At 37.3% G+C, this 23,372-nt stretch overlaps 1 protein-coding gene across 6 annotated transcripts in view; it reads left to right on the forward strand.

Moving 5' to 3' along the window:
- Window positions 1-23,372, forward strand: part of WDR17 (WD repeat domain 17) — a gene marked incomplete at both ends in the record, with an annotated part of 79,030 nt that overhangs the window by 14,570 nt on the left and 41,088 nt on the right. For 5 of the 6 annotated variants that reach the window (XM_080928898.1, XM_080928900.1, XM_080928899.1 and 2 more), the window contains 9 exons: window positions 2,258-2,492; window positions 4,050-4,297; window positions 6,188-6,310; window positions 9,753-9,937; window positions 14,403-14,571; window positions 15,754-15,845; window positions 17,821-17,903; window positions 19,452-19,538; window positions 21,729-21,893. In XM_080928898.1, the coding sequence (XP_080785024.1) occupies window positions 2,258-2,492; window positions 4,050-4,297; window positions 6,188-6,310; window positions 9,753-9,937; window positions 14,403-14,571; window positions 15,754-15,845; window positions 17,821-17,903; window positions 19,452-19,538; window positions 21,729-21,893 (1,387 nt within the window). The remainder of the gene's footprint in view (window positions 1-2,257; window positions 2,493-4,049; window positions 4,298-6,187; window positions 6,311-9,752; window positions 9,938-14,402; window positions 14,572-15,753; window positions 15,846-17,820; window positions 17,904-19,451; window positions 19,539-21,728; window positions 21,894-23,372) is intronic. The other variant, XM_080928902.1, reaches the window with a different exon arrangement.

Here is a 23,372-nt window from a genome sequence, read left to right on the forward strand (position 1 = left end):
TTTGTCAAGCAAAATTTTTATATTTCAACAATCTCAATTTAATTAAGTTTTAAAACAGCATTTAAAATTTCTAGTAGTAACCTGTATAATAATGTATATATAAACATGTGTAATAAATGAATTTTATGCCATGACAAATATGAGGATACAGAACTGAAAAAAAATTCAAATCTTCATAGAAGATATGATTAGCTAAAGATGTAGCCAATTAAATTAATACTGAAATTGAATATAAAATTTTCAAGAATAAATACTTCAAAAAATTAGAAAAAAATAATTAGATAAATATCAGGCCTTGCCTGTTTCTTAGTGTATTCTAATCTTTAACATATATGGGCAATAATATGTGCTAATAATCATCTACATGATAGACTGAAGAGCATGTTTTATGATTATGTGTGATTTGGTAGAAATGGAAACTTGTTTCAAGGAACTTGGTATCTAGGGAGTTAGTAATATCACCATCCTTTTGTTTGTTTGTTTGTTTGTTTCTTTGGGGTTTCTCTGTGAAGCCTTGGATGTCCTGGAACTAGCTTTGTAGTCCAGGCCAGTCTTGAACTCACAGAGACCACATGCCTCTGCCTCCCATGTGCTGGGGTTGAAGGTGGGCCATTACTACTGGTCACAATCCTTTCTTTTACTCAACACTGAGAATCCTTTAATTTTAACTGTAATGATATTACTTAATTAAATATATAATTAATATATTATTAAATAATCATTTTATGCTAAACATCAGAATTTCCTTTATTTTTAGTACCAATGATAGTTAAGTGATTATTTATAATTATGTAAGATATTTCTAGATATAATATGCACATTCAGTTTCTTTTAAAGGTCATATGAATAATTTTAAGATAGAAAACTGAGACGCAATTATTGGGCTAGTTTAATTTTGTTCAAATGTTTTTCCTACATTTTAACATATAATTGCAATATTGATAATTCATACACATTCATCCCTATGTTTTCTGTCAGGATAATGCCCGTGTTAATGGTTAGCCATATTTAGCACATTGAGTATAGTGTTTTTTCAATTTAGATCATTAAAAATGTTTAAAAGGTTAGTGAAAGGAACAAATTTTGTTTCACAATGGTGTTTTTAAGGTAATTCCCAGATTAGAGTAATTTAGAACTATAAAAAGTACCATTTATTTCTAAATTCATGGAATCTGTTTTGTATTGCTTAGTATAGCCAGTTTTTAGAGAGCAAATAAAGTTTGTGCCAGCCTTTGGGAAAGATACATATAAATATAAATATATATAAATCGAGCTCCTTAACGAACTTCTATTAATATAGTTGAGTAGTTTTCTATGGGTTTTTAGTGTATCAGGGAGAAAACAAAATCCACATTACTTCCGGCAGTGAGCATTGTGATGTAAAAATGGCTATGTGTGTTTTCTGCTAGGAGTTTTCATGAATTTCCATATTTTCTAATAATCTGTTAGTCAGAAGTCCTATCAGTGCTGTTTACATAAATTGCAGTGCATATTATCTGATGTTTTACATTTTTGTGGATAATCTTATATAACAAACACTCGACTTGACGTTAATTTTGTATTGTATGAGAAAGAAATTGAAGATGTGCAATGCATCGTTCTTCTAAAGGCACAGAACAGACTGTCCTAGCTTATGTTTGAAAATAAGAATTTAGGCTGGGCTTGGTGGGGCATGCCTTCAATGCCAGCACTGGGGAGGCAGGGGTAGGTGGATCTTTATGAATTGGAGGCAAGTCTGCTGTGCATAATGAGTTTAGGACAGCCACAGCTACATAGAGAGACCCATCTAAAAGAAAAGCAAAATACTAAACAAAACAAAACAACCTTTAGCCAGGTAGCAGTGGAGTATACCTTTTGAGCCCAACCTGGTCTGCAGAGTGGGGTCCAAGGCAGCCAGGACTACATGGAGAAACCCTGCCTCAAAAGAATGAAAACAAACAAACAAACCACTGACAAGAAGGAAAAACACAATTAAATGCACATCAGAAGTACAGATAATTATTACTCAGCTTTGTCAAATATTACTTACCAAACATTACTTGCATCTGATGTATTTCTGGGCTAAGATTTTAGTTAGTTTATGCCATAGCCTCTCATGTCCCTTGATATACAACATAAAAGGACTTCTTCACTGATGTGTGTAGAAAATTTGAATGACTACATGACAGTTTGGGTAAATTCTATTTAATTGTTTCTTTGAAAATTCTCAAAGGCGTATTGCTAACTCCTTACTGTGCTTCTGTTTAACCTTTTCCAGAGACCCCTACCTGTCTCGGCTGGTGCTGGAACACGAACAATACAGTGGGGTTTGTTTCCCAGAAAGGCCCTCTGCTCATTTGGACCATCTCGGGACCAGATAGTGGAGTGTCTGTACACAAAGAAGCCCATACTTTTGCAGCTGATATTTCTATATTTAGGTGGCACACCCAAAAGAAAGGAAAAGTTGCATTTGGCCATATTGATGGAAGCATATCGATTTTTCAGCCTGGTAAGTATGAAATTGTCTGGATCCTGTCTACTTTCTTTCTTTTTTTTTTCTTCTCTTTTTTGTGTTGTCACTTACTTGTTTGTTGGATATTTTATTTATTTGCATTTCAGATGTTATCTCCTGTCCAGGTTTTCCCTCTGGAAACCTCCTCCCCCTGCTTCTATCTATGAGGATGCTCCCCCTCCCACACACCCACTCCCACTTCCCCACACTGTCATTTCCCTATACTGGGGCACCAAACCTTCCCAGGACCAAGGGCCTCTCCTCCCATTGATGTCTGACGAGGTCATCCACTGCTACATATGCTGCTGGAGCCATGGATACTCTTTGGTTGATTATTTAATCCCTGGGAGGTCTGGAGGGTCTGGTTGGTTGATATTGTTGCTCTTCCTATGGGTTGCAAACCCCTTCAGTCCTTTTTCTACCTCCTCTATTGAGGAACCTGTTCTCAGTTCAGTGGTTGACTGTGAGCATCTACCTCTGTATCTGTCAGGGCCTCTCAGGGGACAGCTATATCAGGCTCCTGTCAGCATGTTCTTCTTGGCATCAGCAATAGCAGCTGGGTTTGGTGACTGTATATAGGATGCCTTCCATCAGTCTCTGCTCCACATTATGTTCCTTGTTTCCTTTAGATGGAAGAAATACTAGGTTAATTTTTTGAGGAGGATGGGTGGCTCCATCCCCCAAAAGGGAGCCTTGCCTAACCTCTGGATGTGGTCTCTACAGGTTCTCTCTCCCCTTTGTTGGGCATTTCAGCTAATCTCATCCCTGTTGGTCCTGGGAGCCTCTTGCTTTCCTGGCATCTGGGAATCAAAACATATTTTTCTACGTTGCTTGTTATATACGTAATTTGCAGAAGCGAGGATGATTTCTGATAATTCCTTTGTATATTTAAGTGTCTTTATTTATCCTTGCAGTTCTTTAAAGCTCTGGTGTGAATTGTAACAACTAATGACAACTGAGGAAAGGAATTACCGTAAATACTGTTAATACTACTTATAATAGACCCTATGTAATAGCTTGTTAATGAAGTACTCATGTAGGGATTTCAAATTCTCTGCGGGAAAAAAAAAAAACACTGAATTCTCCATTATAATACCAGAGGTGCTCTGACACCAATGAGTGTGTCTTGTCCAGGAGAGCAAAACTAGTCAGGGATAAAACTGGATGGTGGACTACGCTGTCACCTCCAGAGTTAATGCTTTTACTCTTTATTGATTCTCTCCATCCTCTCCATCTCATAACTGCTTCCTTGTCTCTGTCCTGTCATGAGAAAGTGAAAGTTCTTTCTGGTGAGATAAGCCAGTTGTTCCCTTCCATATTTTCAGTGACAAATATGAAGAATGCTGAAAGCACTAGACAGTATCCAAGCAAAGCTGATGACAGTGACTTGTATCATCAGGATAAACTAATTCCCGTGTTCACATGTTAGCCATCCACATGAGAAAGCCAGACCATGCTGTCAGGAGTCCCAGAGACAGGCGGCAGACGTTAGACAACATGAGAGAAACCTGATCTTACGATGCTCTGTGAAACGATTTTCTTTGTATGAAATAGGTAGCAAAAATCAGAAACACGTTCTGAGACCTGAATCTCTTGAAGGAACAGATGAGGATGATCCAGTCACAGCCCTGGAGTGGGATCCACTATCCACAGACTATCTCCTGGTGGCTAATTTGCATTATGGAATTCGTCTCCTGGATTCTGAATCTCTTCACTGCATCACGACCTTCAGTTTCCCCAGTGCTGCAGTGTCTGTACAGTGCTTAGCCTGGGTCCCCAGTGCCCCAGGCATGTTCATAACTGGAGGTAAATGCGTCCATATTCCCGAAAGCTTCAAATATAGGAACTGTCAGTAAGTGAGCTAGCTGCAGTGTATTTTGTTAGCTGACTTTTATAAAATGTTTTAATTAAAATCACAAATATTAATTAATATAGTGAATGTCTAACTTATGAAGTGTGCCATTGACATTATTAAAGTGAAATTAAGAAAATATGTATGGAAATACATTATAGTTATACACACACACACATACACACACATGTTCTTGTTTTTATATATGCACCAATAACTAATGGTCAGATTCCAGAGATGGGAAAAAGATAATAAGCAAAGGTATCGCCTGGAAAACAATTAATTTTCCTGATAGGAGTTTGATTAGTCTCACTACTTTTGACAGGTCATCACCAGATATGCTATGGTAGTTAAATTATTTTCAGTTAAATTTAGAAATGAAAGTAGTATAAAATCCCATGGCTAAAAGGTTGCCTGCTCCTGTCTGAGAGAATTTGCCAAGGCAGATGATGAAATCTGAGAAGCCACGAGAAAATGTTGGCATAGGAATGAAGAATTAAGTGACAACCAGCTGTCACCATTTACTAAAGCTCGGGGGGGGGGGGACTGGGGGGGTAGAGAGGGGGAAGATGAGGGAGGGTAGTCAGAGACAGAGAGGGGAGAGGGGGAAAGGGAATGGAGGTGAGAAGAGTGGGGAGGGGAGACTAGAAAGCCCTATAGAGAAAAAAGAAAATCAGCCATTCCATTAGAGTAATACTTACTTAACATAAAATAATACTATTTTTCTTTGCAAACTTTAGTGGGATTCTGTACTAGTTTGCTTTACTTTTACAATTTTAATTTAAATAAAGAAATGGATTCCTACTTTATACATCTGTGTAACTTGTAATTAGGTTTCATGAATGATTAAATGTATTTATCAACTGCTAAGATAAACTTTACCTGTTTCACACCATACTTTGGTGTTCCCTAGCCTGTTCTCAGGGTTATATAGCCATTGTCTCAACCCAGAGTATTTTATTTTTTCCCCAGTAAACCCTGGACCCACTAATAACCAAATGCCTCCATTCCTCTTCACACCCTGTAAAGCACACAAGCACACAAACCAATAACGTACTTTCTGTCCCTGAACTTGCCTGTTTGAAGCATCTCCGGCAGTCATCCCAAATGTGGTCTTTAGTGTTTGCTCCTTTCACTTAGCACAATATTTTCAAGATTCAATTGTACTGCGGCATAGATCAGTTTATCACTTCTCCCATCATGGGCCCTGACAGTTGTCATTGGTAGTGATTTATACAATTCACACTTTAGGTGATTAGAAATAGTATTGTTATTATGGTAATCAATGTAAAACTGTTATGTAGATTTATGGCTGTGTTAACTTATAAACTCTATTAAATTTGGTGGGTGTTAAGGTGATACTCTGTGTGGTTGTTTGAAGCACAGACTGTCCTTTCTCCGAGGCACCTACTGAAGGATTTGGAGGGAGAGAGGAATTTTCTAACTGGTTTTCAAGCATGTTTATTTAGCTGGAAGAGGATCATGAGAAGTTGGTGGATGTTTCAGTGTACAATGATGGCTTTCTGTTGGAAGTGGACATTTTCTTTACCTGACCACTTCCTAGAATGCGTGCTGCCAATGGATGCCCTTGTTTGTGATCATCCTGTTATAATGACCATCACAGTGGAAGGCAGTTTCTACCCATGACAGAGTATAATGCGATAAAAATTAAACGTGGCCCTGTATTTAAAAGTAGAGCAGGATATCAGTCATTTTAATTGTGTCAATAATATTTAAATGATATCACTGCCTGCCTTTGGAGGTCTTTGTTGTTACTTTTATGACTGGATTTTTTTATGTCAAATAAAACGTGTTGACATGTACATTTCTGATGATCTGACTAGATTCTCAAGTGGGTGTTTTACGAATTTGGAATGTTTCAAGGACAACACCTATTGATAATTTTAAATTGAAGAAAACGGGATTCCACTGCTTACATGTAGTTAATTCTCCTCCAAAGAAAAAATGTAAGTAAAAATATAAAATTTTAATACTTCCCAGTATCATATTTTCTGCAAATAAATTGATACTACAATATAAATATATTACAGTTCTATATCAAAGATAGTCTTAATAATATACATACTGAAGGAGGCATTAAACCACAGAATAACTAGCATTCCTAATATAAACTATTTCTAATGTAAACTATTACATTGAATAATAATATTCTGATAATCGTAAATCACTGCCAATCATTGATTAGCAATGGATTTATAGAATTTTGAGGCATCTCTACTGTCTTCATTTTTTTTACTTTGTTTTCTGATTATTCATTGATTTTCTAATGTAGGATAAGTAGGAAAACACATGTTCTAATAAAAATCTGAAATTTTGGGAAAAGTTTTTAATTAGATTCTTTATTTTAAATAAGGAAGAATAAAATGACTTTCTGTTAGGTCTTCATGGACATTTTGCATAGCTGGTAGTGTAAACATATTGTGACTGCAAAAGCTGTAGATTGAGGGACATTTTCTCCAATTAAAACAGAACCAATTTCTTCTACTCCTGAGATGTCTCACTCCTGCAAATTCATAGACCCCTCCTGTTTAAACAATTGTTAATATTGATATACGTAAAAGAATGAACATAGAATCAGCTAAGTTCATTCAATGTTGGCTGCATGTATATGTTTCTAGGGGTCATGGAGCTTTTGATAAAATAAAATAATAACCTAGGATTAGGGCTTAGTGGTTTGAAGAGAGCTTTCTGTTCTTCCAGAGGACGTCCATTTCCCAGCACCCACATCAGGTAGCTCGCTCTACATGAAATTCCAGCTTCAGGACATCTGACACCTTCTAGCCTCCATGGGGTCTGTACTAATATATACTCAGACACACACACACACACACACACACACACACACACACACACACACATTTGGGCATAGAAGCACACACATGTTGATCTAGGATAATCATTTCCTCTCCTTACTGAAGCCTGTTTCCACATACAAAGATAAAAAATTAACAGTGACTGTTCAAATTAATATTTTATTTTATAATTTAAATACTATTGACAGTCAGACTTGATGATATTAGAGCCCCAAGTTTATTTGGTAAATTTAAGCCTTTCTGTAGAGACCCAACATTTCAGGGATTTAAAACTGATTTAGAAAAATTAGTGGTGGATGATGTATGAGAGGCCAGCATATTGCACGTCGCTTCTAAGTGGGTTTTTTTTTCTAGCTGTACTAATTTCTTTATTTCACTGTTATAGATATTTTTATCTTGGAAAGATTTGGACCTCATAATCTTGTTCTTTAATATTGTCTGAAAGTGCACGTCTATTAGTAAAAAACCCTGAAAATGTAAAGAAGTGCATACAAATACTGTCATTTTTTTGAAAAGGTTCATTCAGATACTCTTTTGGTAGCAAACTTTCAGACTTATTACTAGTTTGCATTAAATATAATAATATGAACTAAGAATCATTATGAAATAAAATTAAAACATAAAGACATTTTATTATAAACAAGAATTCTGAAGAGATTGATGCATAATGTTTGTCAAGACCACTTATGGTGTTGAGTAATGAAAATGTCACATATCACAAAACATTATGGATCACATTAACTTTTACCCAGATTACATGTCATTGAACTAGATGGATTACTACAAAATGCCCATTTTATCACAATCCATCCCAGTTTGCACTTCCTGCCACTCTCAGGTTCAAAGAAATGATCAACATCTACAATGAATGCATCAAGGACTTTCTTATAGTTTAACCAGAAACTAAAATACCAAGAGGTATTTATGCAAAGTTCAATATGCAATTACTAATAGGTTATATGAATAATTTACAGTGGTATCAAGTTGTTCTCGCCGAGTTGAAAATTAATTCATAAATTTGTTTGCATTGACTAAAAACTATAACATATATGTGTGGTTGGATGTGGAGCTTTGTACTGCTTATGTTATTCTGTGTGTGTGCCTGTTTGTATCTATGGGTTTGTTGAGTGTATATGCAGATAGATAGATAGATAGATAGATAGATAGATAGATAGATAGATAGATAGATAGACAGACAGACAGACAGACAGACAGACAGACAGATAGATAGATAGACAGACAGACAGACAGACAGACAGACAGACAGATAGATAGATAGATAGATAGACAGACAGACAGACAGATAGATAGACAGACAGACAGACAGACAGATAGACAGACAGACAGACAGACAGACAGACAGACAGATAGATAGATAGACAGATAGATAGATAGACAGACAGACAGACAGACAGACAGACAGACAGACAGATAGATAGATAGATAGATAGATAGACAGACAGATAGATAGATAGATAGATAGATAGATAGATAGATAGATAGATAGATGGATAGATAGACAGACAGACAGACAGACAGATAGATAGATAGATAGATAGACAGACAGACAGACAGACAGACAGATAGATAGATAGATAGATAGATAGACAGATAGATATTTTTGTGTGTAGAGGCAGAAGAGGACATTGGATTCATTGAAGATGGAGTCTCAGATATTCGTAGGACACCAGATTGTTGCTTGGGTACTTGAATTCTGATCCCAGTTCTCATGACTAAACAGCAGGCTCTCTTCAGAGCCATCTCTTCAGGCCCCATGACAGTGTTTTGAAAAGAGATTGTTTTAAAAATAATCACATTGTAGTTTAATTTATGAAGCATTAACAAACTACATATTCATAAAAAGCTATAATGTAAATTAAATTATTATTAAATTTTGTGTATATTAATTACTGCTAGAAATTGATATGGTGGTCATTATTCTTTAACCAGTTTATTCCCAAATAACCACACAACACAGAGACCTTTTAATATTTCAAAGCTCTAGCTGGACAGACACTCACCTAGCTTATCTAAGTTAACCCGACCACCTAGCCACACAGCTAACGATGCCTTCTAGGCCTATGGTCACGTCAATCTCCTACCACATTGCCTGGCCAAACCCTCTTCTCCTCTTCTTCCTTTTCTTCCTCCTCCTCTTCTCCCTCCTCTTCTTTCTCTTCTTCTTCCTCTTCTCCCTTCTTCTTCCCAAGTTTCCTTTCTTCCTCCCAGGAAGTCCTACCTTCTACTTCCTGCCTAGCTAATTGACCATCAGAATTTTTTTTTAATTAAATCCAATCAAAGACTGCCTTAGGTGGGTGAGGAAGAATAGAGACACAATTTCACACAATGTACCCCAATACTGCAATTCCTGCCTAATTCTCAGATACATCAATTTATACTAGTATATACTTCTTTGTGCTAATTTTTCCACATTTTTTGTGGTTCTGTGGATGTAGAAATTGTGTTCATGAGCACAGGTTATGAATGTAGAGCAAAGCAGAAAGTTGAGGTATGTATTAGTTCCTGTGATTTTATTCTAAAGAAAAGTGATTGCTAATTTCCCCTCATATTTTAGTTTCTGTCCAGTCTCCAAACAAAAATCATTATACATCTTCGACAAGTGAAGCCGTTCCACCCCCGAACTTGACACAGAATCAAGCCTTTTCTCTACCTCCTGGCCATGTTGTGTGCTGTTTCCTAGATGGTGGAGTTGGGCTGTATGACATGGGGGCCAAGAAGTGGGATTTCCTCAGAGAACTGGTATGTCCTCGGGTCAACTTGTGATGTTTACTTCACCTATGTATCAATACTGCTAGACATTATCATTAGGAAATAATATACTGACCTTTTGTTGTTGAAACACTTTAAAAAATAACTAATAACTGTAGTAACTATGAAGTATGTAGTAATAACCATAACCATAGAGACTGGAAATATGACGCATTGGTACAGGGTTTGTCTTACACCTCAGTCCCGACTTAATCCATAGTTTAATCCCACTGAAGAGAAAGAAATTAGACAGCAGTGTGTTATTGGAAGAAAAATGGTCAGAGTGCTTTTGTTTTTCCCAGAAGGCTTGACAAAACCTCTGCCAGTCATTTCATATCTGGGGCTCCATTTCATTGGTGCTTCATGACAAGTCAGGTTAAGACTTTATAGTTGCTTATGTTGAGACACTGTTACAGTTACATAATTCTAGGACTTGACTCTGATGATAAGTAAACTCCCATTTAATATATAAGTGTTGGGGGGTCCATTAGTGACCAACAAACCATGCAAAGACTGATCTTAGTCAGACAGGGATGGTTTATTGAATGCAGGCTAATACCAATCAATCAGGAGAATAGCTCAGAATTATCTGAGATTGTGACCCCGAATATCTTTCTCTATCAGCTTATAGCGGATTTTTTAAAACCCATAAGAGAACTCATACATGGGTGCAGGAAGGGCTCCCCAGTGGTCCACTCTGACTGGACATTGTAGACATAAAAGTTCATAGTAATCTTTTATTTCATGGGCCGTACATAAAGCTTTGTGGAAGTTCTTAGGATTAACAAACCTCATGCAAACATAACAGGGTATGGGATCAGCATGACCCTGCTCTGAGTCAATTTATTTTTCTGTGTCAGTGACTGGCAGGCAGATTACAGCACCAATATGAAATAGCTGGAAGGCATGAAATAAAATGGCTACAGCTGTGCTGGGGTTGGGGTCAAGCCGCAGCATGAGCAACCCCTTTATGCTTGCACATTTTGGCCTCATTCACTTCTGTACCATGTCCTGACTGTGCAGTACAGTACCTTGAGCAAGGCTTGCTGTCTTGAGTAAATGCGGACATGTTTGCATTATAATTTTTACTTGTCGAGCTCACCTCTTTATTCTTCCTTAGAGCTTATGAACTCCCTAAATTTCCTACAACTTGATTTATATTAAGGCATACATTTAACATGCTTAAGTAGCCATTGCTCCCCTGTGATCTTACCTTCAAAAAGAACTTGTTTTCTGTTTCTGTGACAAAGCACCAGAATGGGCTCAACTGAGATTTATTTTGGCTCATGGTATCAGAGATTTCAGCCCAGGGTCGCCTGGCTCCATTGTCTCTGGGTCTGTGGTGAGGCAGAACACCACAGCAGGAACTTGTGATGGTTTAAAGTTGTTGACCCTATGGATGCTCACAGCAGGGGCTTGAGGGGAAGAGAGGGAAGATGGGGTAGGGAGGGGGTAGTGAAGCAGACTTGGGTGTGGTTAAGATATAGCCTCAAACATCATTGTTTCAAAGATCCATTTCATCCGATCAGTTCCCACCCCTTTAGTATCCACCAAGTCTGGGTAGCTGTGTGAATACCTGTGAGTACATAACTGGATTACTTCGCTGCTGAGGATTGAGCTCATATTTAGTGGCCTTTCTAAAGCACCTCCTCTGGATACGGAACATGAATGCTTTAGAGGATATTTTATTTGCAACAATGGTTTACACCTGCTCCAAAGCTCATATCTGTTTCATGATGCAAAAATATATTTAGTTCATCCCAGGACCTCCAGCATCTCAAAATTCCCGATCAAAGCCAGTCCTGAAACTCAAAGCAGCTCTTTTCATTTTCTATAAAATCAGTAAATACGTTGCGCACTTCCAACATATAATGGTGAGAATGCCACAGAATACAATGTTCTTCTGTGAAGTGGTGAAATGGGAGTGCCAGAAGGAGCGAAGTAACCAAAGCAATGCTGAAACACAGCGTGTTAGCCAGTCGGAGCTTTTGGTGGTGTAATATGGTCCCTGAAGGGCTTAGCTCTCTTCTCTATTGCACTGCTGGCTCAGCCCATGTGACAACGCCCTTGGGCTGGCTTTTTTCCTGCCTGCAGCTAGTCATTTTCCTGTCATCTCCCCTTTCCAAGCATCAGCACTGCAGTTTAGGATTCATTCTCCTAGCCTCCTGAGTAATCCTCCCAGGGGTTACCCAGAGGGATCACAATCATGCCACAAACTAACTCTCAGCCCTTCCTTTGAAACGAGTCAATGTCTCCACGACCTACTTCTGGTACCAAATGTCTTCATTAGTCATTGATATAGTAAAAATTCCCAAGGAAAAGAATTGGTCGTTTAGGTTTAGAGTTCCAGATACTCAAGTTGATAGTCATGTGGATCCATTGACATGAGGCTATGGTGAGACAGGGACACCAAGACAGCAAAACATGCTTTGAAGTGCTCTCTTCTTGTGGAGCCAAGAAGCAGAGAGAGGGAAGGAAGCATGGAGGTATGCCCTTTTAGAACAAGGTCCCCAAGACCTACTTCTGTTCATGAGACTTTCACCTCCTAAAATTTCTACCACTTCTGAGTAATACCCAGGGATTGATCTATTGACGAGGCATGGCTCGGGCAGCACTTAGCATTTGGAAGGCTGGATTCTGATGGCTGCCTCACCGGATATCAAACCCTTTGAAAAAAGTTTTTAAAATTAAGAAAAATTCTACAATATTTTCTCTCACATTTCTTTTCCTTTTGGCACAAAGAAAACACAAGAAAGCTGAAATTTGAAAGCACACACACACCATGAACAAAAATTTAAAGTATAAATTACAGAAATTATCATATTATATTCTCACCACTGTAAATGTCTACTTTGAATGCTATAACCAGGTGATCCAGAGATTGTTAGTCTCTTCTTCCTGAATTCAAAGTCTTGAGACTTTTCCACCTCTACCTAAAGGAGGGATTTTTATTGTTTTTTAAAGGCTTCTGAAGAACTAAAAACAAAACAAAATAAAAAAAGCCCAAATGCTAGGACATATTTTAAAACCAAATGTAGTTAAGTGACAGCAAGCTTGCATTCATATTTATCTGTAATCCAATTTTATAGTCTTATGGTAGATTACGAATGGCCCTATGTTTCAGGATATTTGATCACACTGAGATTTTATTATTTATTGAATAAAAAAGCTGTTTCTAATTGTGATATGGCTCAACCTTAGCATACAACTGTGATCCCTCTGGCTGGAAAACAGAGACATCCTTCTTAGAGTCCTTTAATCCCCAATAATGAAGGCTAAGTTAGCTTGTGGAAGGGGACACTAGTCTTTGAAAGTGGTGTCTAATTTAGTGGTAGGAAAAATCTGAGAAAGATTTGACATAATAGGGTATGCCCAATTCTCATGAGAAGATGGGGGCGGGGGAGAATAGGCTACTTAAGAAAGAGCTGCAGAGAGAGACGACAAAGAAAAAAAAGAGGTTTACTGGGACAGGTATAAAGAGACAGGTTGCAGAGAGAAAACAAACTAGACACAGCTGAAGACAGAATGAGCCAGAGAATGAGGAGCCAGAAGATCAGAGCAGATTGCTAGAGTTAGTTTGAGGCCAAGCAGAGCAGTTCAGGAGAAACTAAGAGAAGCCAGGTTGAATCTGTCTGTCTAGAAAGTTTGAGCCAGAACAGCTGAGTTGAATCAGCCAGCCAGGTGTCAGAAAGAATGAGAAAGGGTGAGTTTATTCATGAATAAGACTCAGAAGCTGAAAACATTTTAGAACTAGATTAGATTGTAAGGTTAGAAGCTTCTCAGACTAGACATAGGTTACCAGCTAGAGGCAGGAATCCTCAGAGAGGACAGTTAGAATAGGAGAGTAAAAGTTGTATTTACAGCCCGATGTTAGGGACAGGTATTTCATGTTTTAAATCATAGGCTGTTAGGAAGGTGTTCATGAATAACTGGGACTATACCTGTTTTTGTCTATTTCTGCTATCATATTATATCACCATATGAAAAGAAATATTTGATTAGTTGACTTTTAGTTTACCTTTTATCCGATCTTCACTTATACAGTTGGAATAAAATTAATAATTAATTAATAATTATTTAGAGTTAATTCTTCAAAAATTACTGTCCTACTGTCCTGCACTTAAGACAAACAAGCAAACAAAACAAACAGGAGAAGGGGGCAGGGGAGATGACTCAGCAATTGAGAGGGTGAACTGAGTTTGTGTCCCAACATCCACAGCAGACAACTCCCAACCATGTTTCATAGAGAAACATTTTAAAGTCTAAAAGAAATCTGAAATTCAGAACACTTGGCCCTAAGCATTTTCATAACATAAGCAATGATACAATAACAACCTAACACTCATTCAGAGCAATGAATGCAAAATTCTGTATTCTTTCAACTGTGTATTTTTGCACTAATAGTTGAGAGACTACTGTATGTCTAAAGTTTATTGCATATTATGCTTTATCCTAGGGACATGTGGAAACTATATTTGACTGCAAATTCAAACCTGATGATCCAAATCTCTTAGCAACAGCTTCATTTGATGGCACCATAAAGGTGTGGGATATAAACACATTAACAGCAGTACATACTTCTCCGGGTAACGAAGGGGTCATTTTTGCTCTTTCATGGGCTCCAGGTAAGACTGTCTTTTATGCAAACCCAGCATGAAATCAATGACTTTCCTAAATGTTATTCAAATTTATCTTCTTCTCTCAGTATTAATCTTGTTCCAAATAATAGTTGATGCAAATTAATGACCATATTTGGTCAGCTGGACTGCTATGAGCTGTAAGGTTTTAGCATAGCTCATGGGGAGAAGAACTATGATTCTGGACAAGTGACAGCCACCTAGAAAACCTACAGTCTAGATGATTTGAAGGTTATTGAATTTTGGCTTTATTTATACAGTGAGTTATGCCTTTAAAGCTTAGCAGACTTTGCATGATAAAAATCTTTCCTGATATTTTTTATGTAATTTGGATTTGTGAAAATAAAAACTTCCTAGCAATAGTCTCTTTTTTAAAAAATATTAAATTTTCCAAAAAAGAAATATGTTTTCAACTGAATTTATTTCATTTGACCAGATTACAAAAATACTTTTCTTTTCTAGCCATTAAATATCACTAGATGGTAAGGAAATATGAATAGTAACATGCTAGATGTTAATGTAGTACTAGTGAGCTAGTGATAATTCAAGGGATTTTAACTATGGTAGTAGTTGGCTTGATAATAGAACCATTTATGTCTTTTTTAACTTCTATACTGAATTATTTATTGATCTAAAAATGTTATCAGAGGTTTGTTCAAAATGATTCAGTAGTATGAGCTATAGACTAACTAAATTGACCATAAACTATTAAAGTTATATGAAAAATACATTCACTGCATTGTTCTCTTTTATATTGACACAATAATATATATATTATTATATATAATAATATAATATAATTATATAAATTATATAATTTATATTATATAATTACGCTTTAAAATTTTTCAGTTATAAGTATTGTCAGTTATGGGTTGATAATGGAATGAAATGGTTTGTGGGTAACAGTGACCTGAGTTTAATCACCTGGTACCTGTACCGTAGACCAGAAGAACCAATTCCTGTAAATCCTCCTCAAGTTCCAAAGGCATGCACTTGCTCTTTCCCACACAAGTTAACAAAAATTAAAGCATCAATTACTATTATTAAATACGTTTTAAGTCTTAGCTTTCCAAACATTACATCTTAAAAAGAAGCACATTTACAAAATATTGCACATGTAATCAGTATATGAAAATATGTAAAATCTTCAACAAATTGTGTTTTAAGGTGATTTAAATTGCATTGCTGGTGCAACTTCCAGGAATGGCGCTTTTATTTGGGATATTCAAAAGGGCAAAATGATACAGCGGTTTAATGAGGTGAGATTAATTTTCTACTGTTGAGTAGCAGCATATCATACTGCACATCATGCAAATGTTTCATCATGAAATCTAAACAATCATAAGAAACAGACAGGAGACTACACTCAGAAATTCCAATGTATTCTGGTGGTCTGACTTTTCCTATGAAATCCCAATGAAATTTCTGTTCATATATTAAAAACCAAATTTAACCCAAGTCCAGCTTTGGGAACCTTTAGGTTTATTGTGGTCACGTAAAGAACAATGATTACCCCCCAAAAAACTGTTACACCACTGAGAAACTCCCTCCCTAAGTGGGCTCATCTGGTAGCACTGTCACCGAGGGCAGTGTCACCAATGACCCTGTCCTAGTTCAGCTTCCCCTTCTTCCAGGACAGAAGACTAACACCCTCATTGACACTAGTGTTGCCCTAGCCTTCACTGGCTTGTGCTTATTTTGTTCCCGACATATGAGCCAAGGTGTTTCCACATAGCAGTGGCTTCTGGTGGCAAGGGCCTGACTGAGAAAATTTCTCTACTACAATACTTGGTTAACAATATCTCTTTGTATAGACTCATTATTGTCTTGAACCACTTTTTTCACCTATGAAACGATGAAGTTGAATTTCACAGTCACATTGATCTATTAAATTCATGAAGAGGCCATTCAGCTAGACTATTAGTAGGATAAAAAAACAAAGGACCATACTTAGACATCGCTTCACAGATATATTAAAAAAATTGAAGTGTATGCATGCCCCTCTCTCCCTCCCTCCCTCTCTCTCCCTCTCTCTCTCTCTCTCTCTCTCTCTCTCTCTCTCTCTGTGTGTGTGTGTGTGTGTGTGTATGTGAGAGAGAGAGAGCGAGAGAGAGTTCAATACAGACTTCAATGCAGATTCTTGGGATTGTTATCATAGATTATTTCCTGGGGTTCATTGGCAAGGCATATAGGCCAATAAGACAAACATATAGGTCACAATGTAAGTAGAACCTCACCATGGCCTTCCCTAACCTTCCTGGAGATCCTTATAACTGCTGTTTAAACAGTTCAGAGAAACCATATAGATCATGGTGACAAATGTGAGGTCATTATAGAGTTGTATGAGCAAGTACCCTTATGAGACAAATAGATACTCAAGGCACCACTGTAGACAAAAATGCTCTCATGGTATGAGACTTGACCACGAACAGAGGGACATCTGTGCCAACTTACCTATTTAAGTGGGCTTTCTTAAAGTCACTAGGCCAGATAGCACTTCTAAAGAGCATTTTCCTGGACAGATGATCAGCACTACCTCCTAAGGAAGAAAATAACAGTATGTTTCTGTTCTTTGCCAAAAAGCCTCTGAGCACTTAATAACTTAGGATCTTTTGAGCAGCTTAAACAGAATGTCATATATCCACCCAGGGTCAGATAGATTCATATGCCATTATTCTGACCAGAAATCAAAGCCCTGCAGTCTTGGAGGTTTGGGGATCACACAGTGTGATAGATACATCTGGAAAAGTAAAATAAATTCTTGCTTTAAAAAAAAGCGTGGCTCTTGCATTCTTGCTCTCTTGGTCTCTGGGTCTCTTGCTTTCCCCCTTCCCTTTGTCCCTCCTCTCCCCATTCCCTGCCTCCCTTCTCTGTCTCTACTACCCTCTTAATTCCCCTCATGATCTGAATAAACTCTATTCTAAAGAATAATGTGGAGGCCAAGGACTGATAAATGAGGTTGTCCTCTGAACTCCACATGTATGCCATGCAGGTATACCCTCCATTCACACACATGCACATGCATGACCATACACACATCACATCACATCACACACATATACATACCACACGAATAAAATTATGGATATTTATATATCGCATGTACATATTCCGATTTTTGCCATTGAGATAGCTATCATATTATCATCTGGAGTAAGAATAAAATGATTCTTATAAATAAGTAAGATTTTTTAAATGGATAATTTTTAATCAATGACTATTTTGTATTTTAAGCATGGAAAAAATGGAATCTTCTATATTGCTTGGAGTCATAAAGACTCGAAACGAATTGCAACCTGCAGTGGAGATGGGTTTTGGTAAGTGCTGTATCTGATATTTTGAAGTTTGCCTTTCTAGATTGGACATATTTGATCATCTCAGTTGTATGTCTTGTTTGCACTACTGTACAATTATAAATATTATTTAAAGTCCACATAGGCACTGGCTGTATTGGTATGACATATCATTATCACAGAGCAATGGAATGCAAATGCATTTCAAAATACAAAATGAACCAAATATAGATGGCGGTTTTTGTTTGAGACAGAATCTCTTAAGGCTTAGGCTAGCCTTCAGTTCCCTAAATAGCTATGGCTGACCTTGAGCCCTGATCTTCCTGCTCTCACCTATCAAGTTTGGGAGGATAGAATACGCTGCCATGCCTCGCACAGTCACTGCCTTCTAAATAGGGACACTAAAGGGGAAGAATGAACTGCTTTATGGAAACTCAATTTCCAGAAAATTTAAAAGACACTAAGCCATATAAAAAGATAATGCCCAGATTTTGAGATTCCACCATAAGCTGTTGAAAATGGAAACATGACAACGGGGTCAAAGGTCCTCCTCAGGGGGTTAATTTCACTGTGATTCTGCTATACATGCTTTCTTAATTCTGACATGTCCCAGGCAAAAGTGAATTTCCAGGTAAGACCCCATGCAGAAATAATTACTTTAAGCCATGGCTAGCCTGCATTAGGAATGAAGTCATTGTTGAGAGTTGCTCATTAATAATGGGGAGACTTTTCTTTATCAGACAGGAGGAAACAGAAGAAAGGTAAACAAAAACGCCTTCCACAGGTTAACACCATTGGTGACCTTCCTCCTTCAAGAGTCCTTTTGTACTTAGTGTACACTAAACTCTCAATGATGTGCTTAACATTTCGTTAACTAAGCACTCCATCTTTACTATAGCACACAGTTAGAGCCGTGTTCTGCCTCATCAGCATTGGCTTTCATAGGTATGCAAGCACCTAGCAAGTTTCGACAAGCTCTGCAGTTTAAAAGCATCTTCCAAAGAGTTCTGGGACATGGAAGGTGCTGGGTCATAAACAGCTTCTTGCATTCCTAAGGAGCCAATGGCCCATCATGGCAATTATGAGATACGTGGTCAGAGATTGCTTCATTTCTTGTGATCCAGTTACAAGGCATACTTTCCTGCATCAGGGATCTCCTCTGAGTTTAAGTTGCATGACTGACTATATGCCAGGAAAATAAGTTTTCATCTTGGTGTACTAACACTGAATGAAGCTTATGAATGAACAAGCAAAATAAATTTTAAGCACTTAAATGTCAAGCTGAAAATCAGTGTGTGTGTGTGTGTGTGTGTGTGTGTGTGTGTGTGTGTGTGTGTGTGTGTGTGTATTTTACAGGGCTTCTCTGTGTAACCTTGATTGTCCTGGAATTTTTTTGTAGACCAGGCTGGCCTTGAACTCATGAGTATGTATATTCCTCTGTCTCCTGAGTTAGTTAGGATTAAAACACTTTTTCATTCTTTAAGCATTCTGTGCAATTTTCGGAGATGGCTTTCTATCTTAGAACACCAACCTTTGCATCCTACAGTTACAACTGTGTTTACCCAATTTCAGCATCATTCGAACAGTTGACGGTAAACTCCTGCACAAGTACAAACACCCGGCTGCAGTGTTCGGCTGTGATTGGAGCCAAAACAACAAGTAAGTTCTTGTTTCCGAAATAATAATTATGCTTCAGAGCGTGAAAAACACTAAACAGCAACAAAATCACATCTACTCCACAGACCTCAGCTAGTCTCCTTGGATACTTACCCGAGATGGGGAACCCTGTAACTACTGTTATTTTGGCTGTTCATAGTCCGTGGTTCTTTCATGTATGGCTGAAAAATACTGCTTTACAGCCCTCAAAACCATTTTATAATACACTGGGGAAGCAACATACTGCTAAGAAATGAAACTATTCAGCGTGAGACCCTAGAGTAGAAATGTCCTCCTTCCATTTTAATTTCTTCTAGGCATCTAACAGTTGGACATTGGCTTTCTCCCGCCCCCGGCTTGTGCCTCAGCCTCTGCACTGAGTAATTTTGCAGGATGCAGAAATGCAGTGGGTGGATCTGAAAGACAGGCTTGTGTGAGAACTACTTATCCCGTAATAATCAGCTTTCGTTTCAAGTTAAATCCAAGTAAAATGCCACTAAAACTGGACTTCCAACTGACTGAATTTCAAAGAATTTTGTAGTTTGGGTTTAAAACCTCCTTTTGATAAGGCAGAAGTATGAAGCTTTCTGTAGGTGTTGCCAAAAACCACATGGATTCTTTTATGCTTCCATGTACTAAATGCAGAAAACATAAGTAAATGGTAAAAACATACTTTCTGAATCAAATAACATAAAATACAAAACAATAAACCTGTATTTCTCCCAGTATGTATGACGCAGTAGATAACAGAGATTTTTTTAGCACGTACCCAGGTGATATACAAAATTAGATGATGACCTGGCCACCTTCCTCCATCATTGAAGACTAACTATCACTGACAACAAAAGCCACCATGCAGGGGGCCTCCGTGTTTTGTTCTGTTTTTCATGCTGTCATTTTGCAGTTACTATATTCAGTAAGCCACTAAGACCAGCTATACTTGTAAGAAAAGTGAGGCAGAGAAGCAGACTCAGTCTCAGCAGGCTGAGACTGCTATTTTAGAATAGCAAGCATCCCCAACCATTCCATGACATAAGGTAGATCACATTTCAAGGGGCTCCCGTCATACACACACACACATCCCTACCGCACCCTCATACTCTCATAAACACACACACAGACACACACACATGCACAGTCACAAATACACACACACACACACACACACAGAGGCACACACACACACACACACACACACACACATACACACACATACACACACAAACACTACCAGGAAGTATCAGGACAGAGCTAAGCAGTTTTATTTGTTTGTTTTATACAGCTTAGGGTGTTTATCCAATACAGGCTAACTCGATTCCTTTTGACCTGAGGTTAATACTCTATCTGAATAGCTTTAACCAAGCCTGCCCCTTCCCAATATGCAGGGCCTGGGTATTTAATGGCTGGTTTTGGATTCCTTCACAGTCCTCTCACAGTAACTTCACAGAAGTTACATGTCTTATCATCTTTTTCTCCAGTCTCCTTTGCTATGTTGTAATCAGGCTGCAGAGACAGCTCAGAGGTAGGGTGCTGGCTCAGCATAGGTGAGGCCCTAGAACATCTACATCCAGTGCAAAGGACAAAAGGAAACCACAGATATGCACACATGATTCCTATTGGACAATCCATAAATATTCTCCTATGGACTGTGGATAAAAAAAAATGCAAGCTCTCTTTTTAAGCATAAAGAACATTAAATCATAGAAGACAACCGATGTTGACATCTCCTCCTGCTTTCATGTCACATCTGTCCTACTGACTTCCCAAGTTGTTGTCCCTTCCTCATGGGCTACCTGACTCATAGCCCCATATCTACTATATATATCACCCAAAGTTATATACATCCCACTAGCCATTTAAGCCAGAATCTGAATATGAGTCAGCCTGGATTGCCTAGCTTAACACAATACTTTCTAGATCTGTCTATACCAAGCAGTACAACACTACAGGCCCTACAGATTATCACTGTCGAACTGATCTGTCTGTGCTTCCTTCCAGAGCAAATGATCTCTGTACCCGTTACACACACACACACACACACACACACACACTCACTCACTCACTCACAAAAAAAAAAAAGAAAGTAAAAGAGGTTCCATCTTTAGTAGTCAGAGCTGTGACATACTTTAAAAATTGTTGGTCGTAACTAATCTTTGATGGTCATATTTTAATATTCCATTGGTGGCATTTCAGAGACATGATAGCCACTGGCTGTGAAGACAAAAACGTCCGTGTCTTTTATGTCGCCACCAGCTCTAATCAGCCTTTGAAAGTATTTAGCGGGCACACAGCAAGAGTGTTCCACGTGAAATGGTCTCCTCTGAGGGAAGGAATTCTCTGCAGTGGTTCTGATGATGGGTATGCATGTTTGGATTCTAATTTTCTTGTACTTTAAATCATAGACTTACATTTTCCCAGAACTGCATGTGTAATATTAACACATTATTTATAAAGAGTTATAAAGTAAGTGCTGAGCACATAGACAACTAATAATGAGACAAAATAAGTGTGAAAACCCAATTAAAGCCTATCTGGTTTATACTGCTGCATTCCTGGTTTTAGTTTTTGTTTTTGTTTTTCTTTTTCTTTATTTTGCTTGAGGTAGATGGTTGTTTCTTCCTTATTATCAAGGATATTCATAGAAAATGATCTTAAAGTAAAGGAAGATCTGAAACTAATCTTTATAAAAGAATAATCTTTTATAAATCTTTATACAGAATAATGTATAACTTTTTGGTGTTTGATATCGAAAACATTTGTACTCTCATGGAAGCTGGCATGAAAAACTGCCTATGCATACTATACATCATGGCATGAAGCAAAACATCTGAAATGAGCGTCGCTGTGTACTTTACACTCTTGGCAAGATTTTCTGAAATCTTAGTTTATGTCTTCTTTTTTGATGTAGTTTTTTTAGTTACTATTTGAAGACAAGGAAAAGTTATGTTAAACCACTGTTTGGAAATAAAATAATCTTGTGTTAAAAATAATCTTTATTTGTTCAAATACAAGTCATAGTGCATACCTCCAGAGTTCTATTGAATAGCTGAAGATTTTCATTTTCACTCTTCTGGGTTAAATTTCAACTAACTAGGAAATATTTGAAGTGTGACTTTCGGTATAATTATTCTGTGAACTGGAATATACTTTTATTAATGAGACTATCCCAGTTTCTCCATATACACTTTAATACTAGATTTTATCCTGCATGAAAAATAGTATCATCTGGTAATATCTGAGAAATATTTTTCAAAAGCATCATTTTACTGACTGATGACGCAATTATAAGTCTTTACTAAATTCAATTTATTATTTCCATGGGAGTCATCATTAGCATAGGTGACATTTGTACATCTCGAAGCTGTGTTTCACCTTTCACCCTTAAAGCAGCATGTCCTCAGTATTCTAGTTAGTCTTAATACATGTAGCAGTTCATATTAAACCCCTTCTCATATATATATTCTGAAACATTTTCTTTTCTTTCTTTTTATTTAAAATTTTTCATGTAAGATATTTTGATCATTTTTCTTCTGCAGTTCCTCCAACATTGTCCTTACCTTTCTACCTTCCCAACTTCATGTTCCTTTTCTCTCTCTTTTCTATCTCTCAAAACAAAACGAAAAACAACATAAAAACCAAAACAAAAACATAGAAATGGTACAAAAAATTACCAAAAACAAACTTAAAACTTTCTGAAACACTATGTTTCCTATCAGTAATAAATTTTCCAAAAAGTTTTTTAAAAATGTGAGAATAGATAGCCCTAATGTATGTCTGCTGTAAGGAGAAAATTCACATGTATGAGATGTAAAACACTTTTTAAAAAATGTTATTGTT

This window comes from Micromys minutus, assembly GCF_963924665.1.
Source record: "Micromys minutus genome assembly, chromosome: 14".
NCBI classification, from domain to species: domain Eukaryota; kingdom Metazoa; phylum Chordata; class Mammalia; order Rodentia; family Muridae; genus Micromys; species Micromys minutus.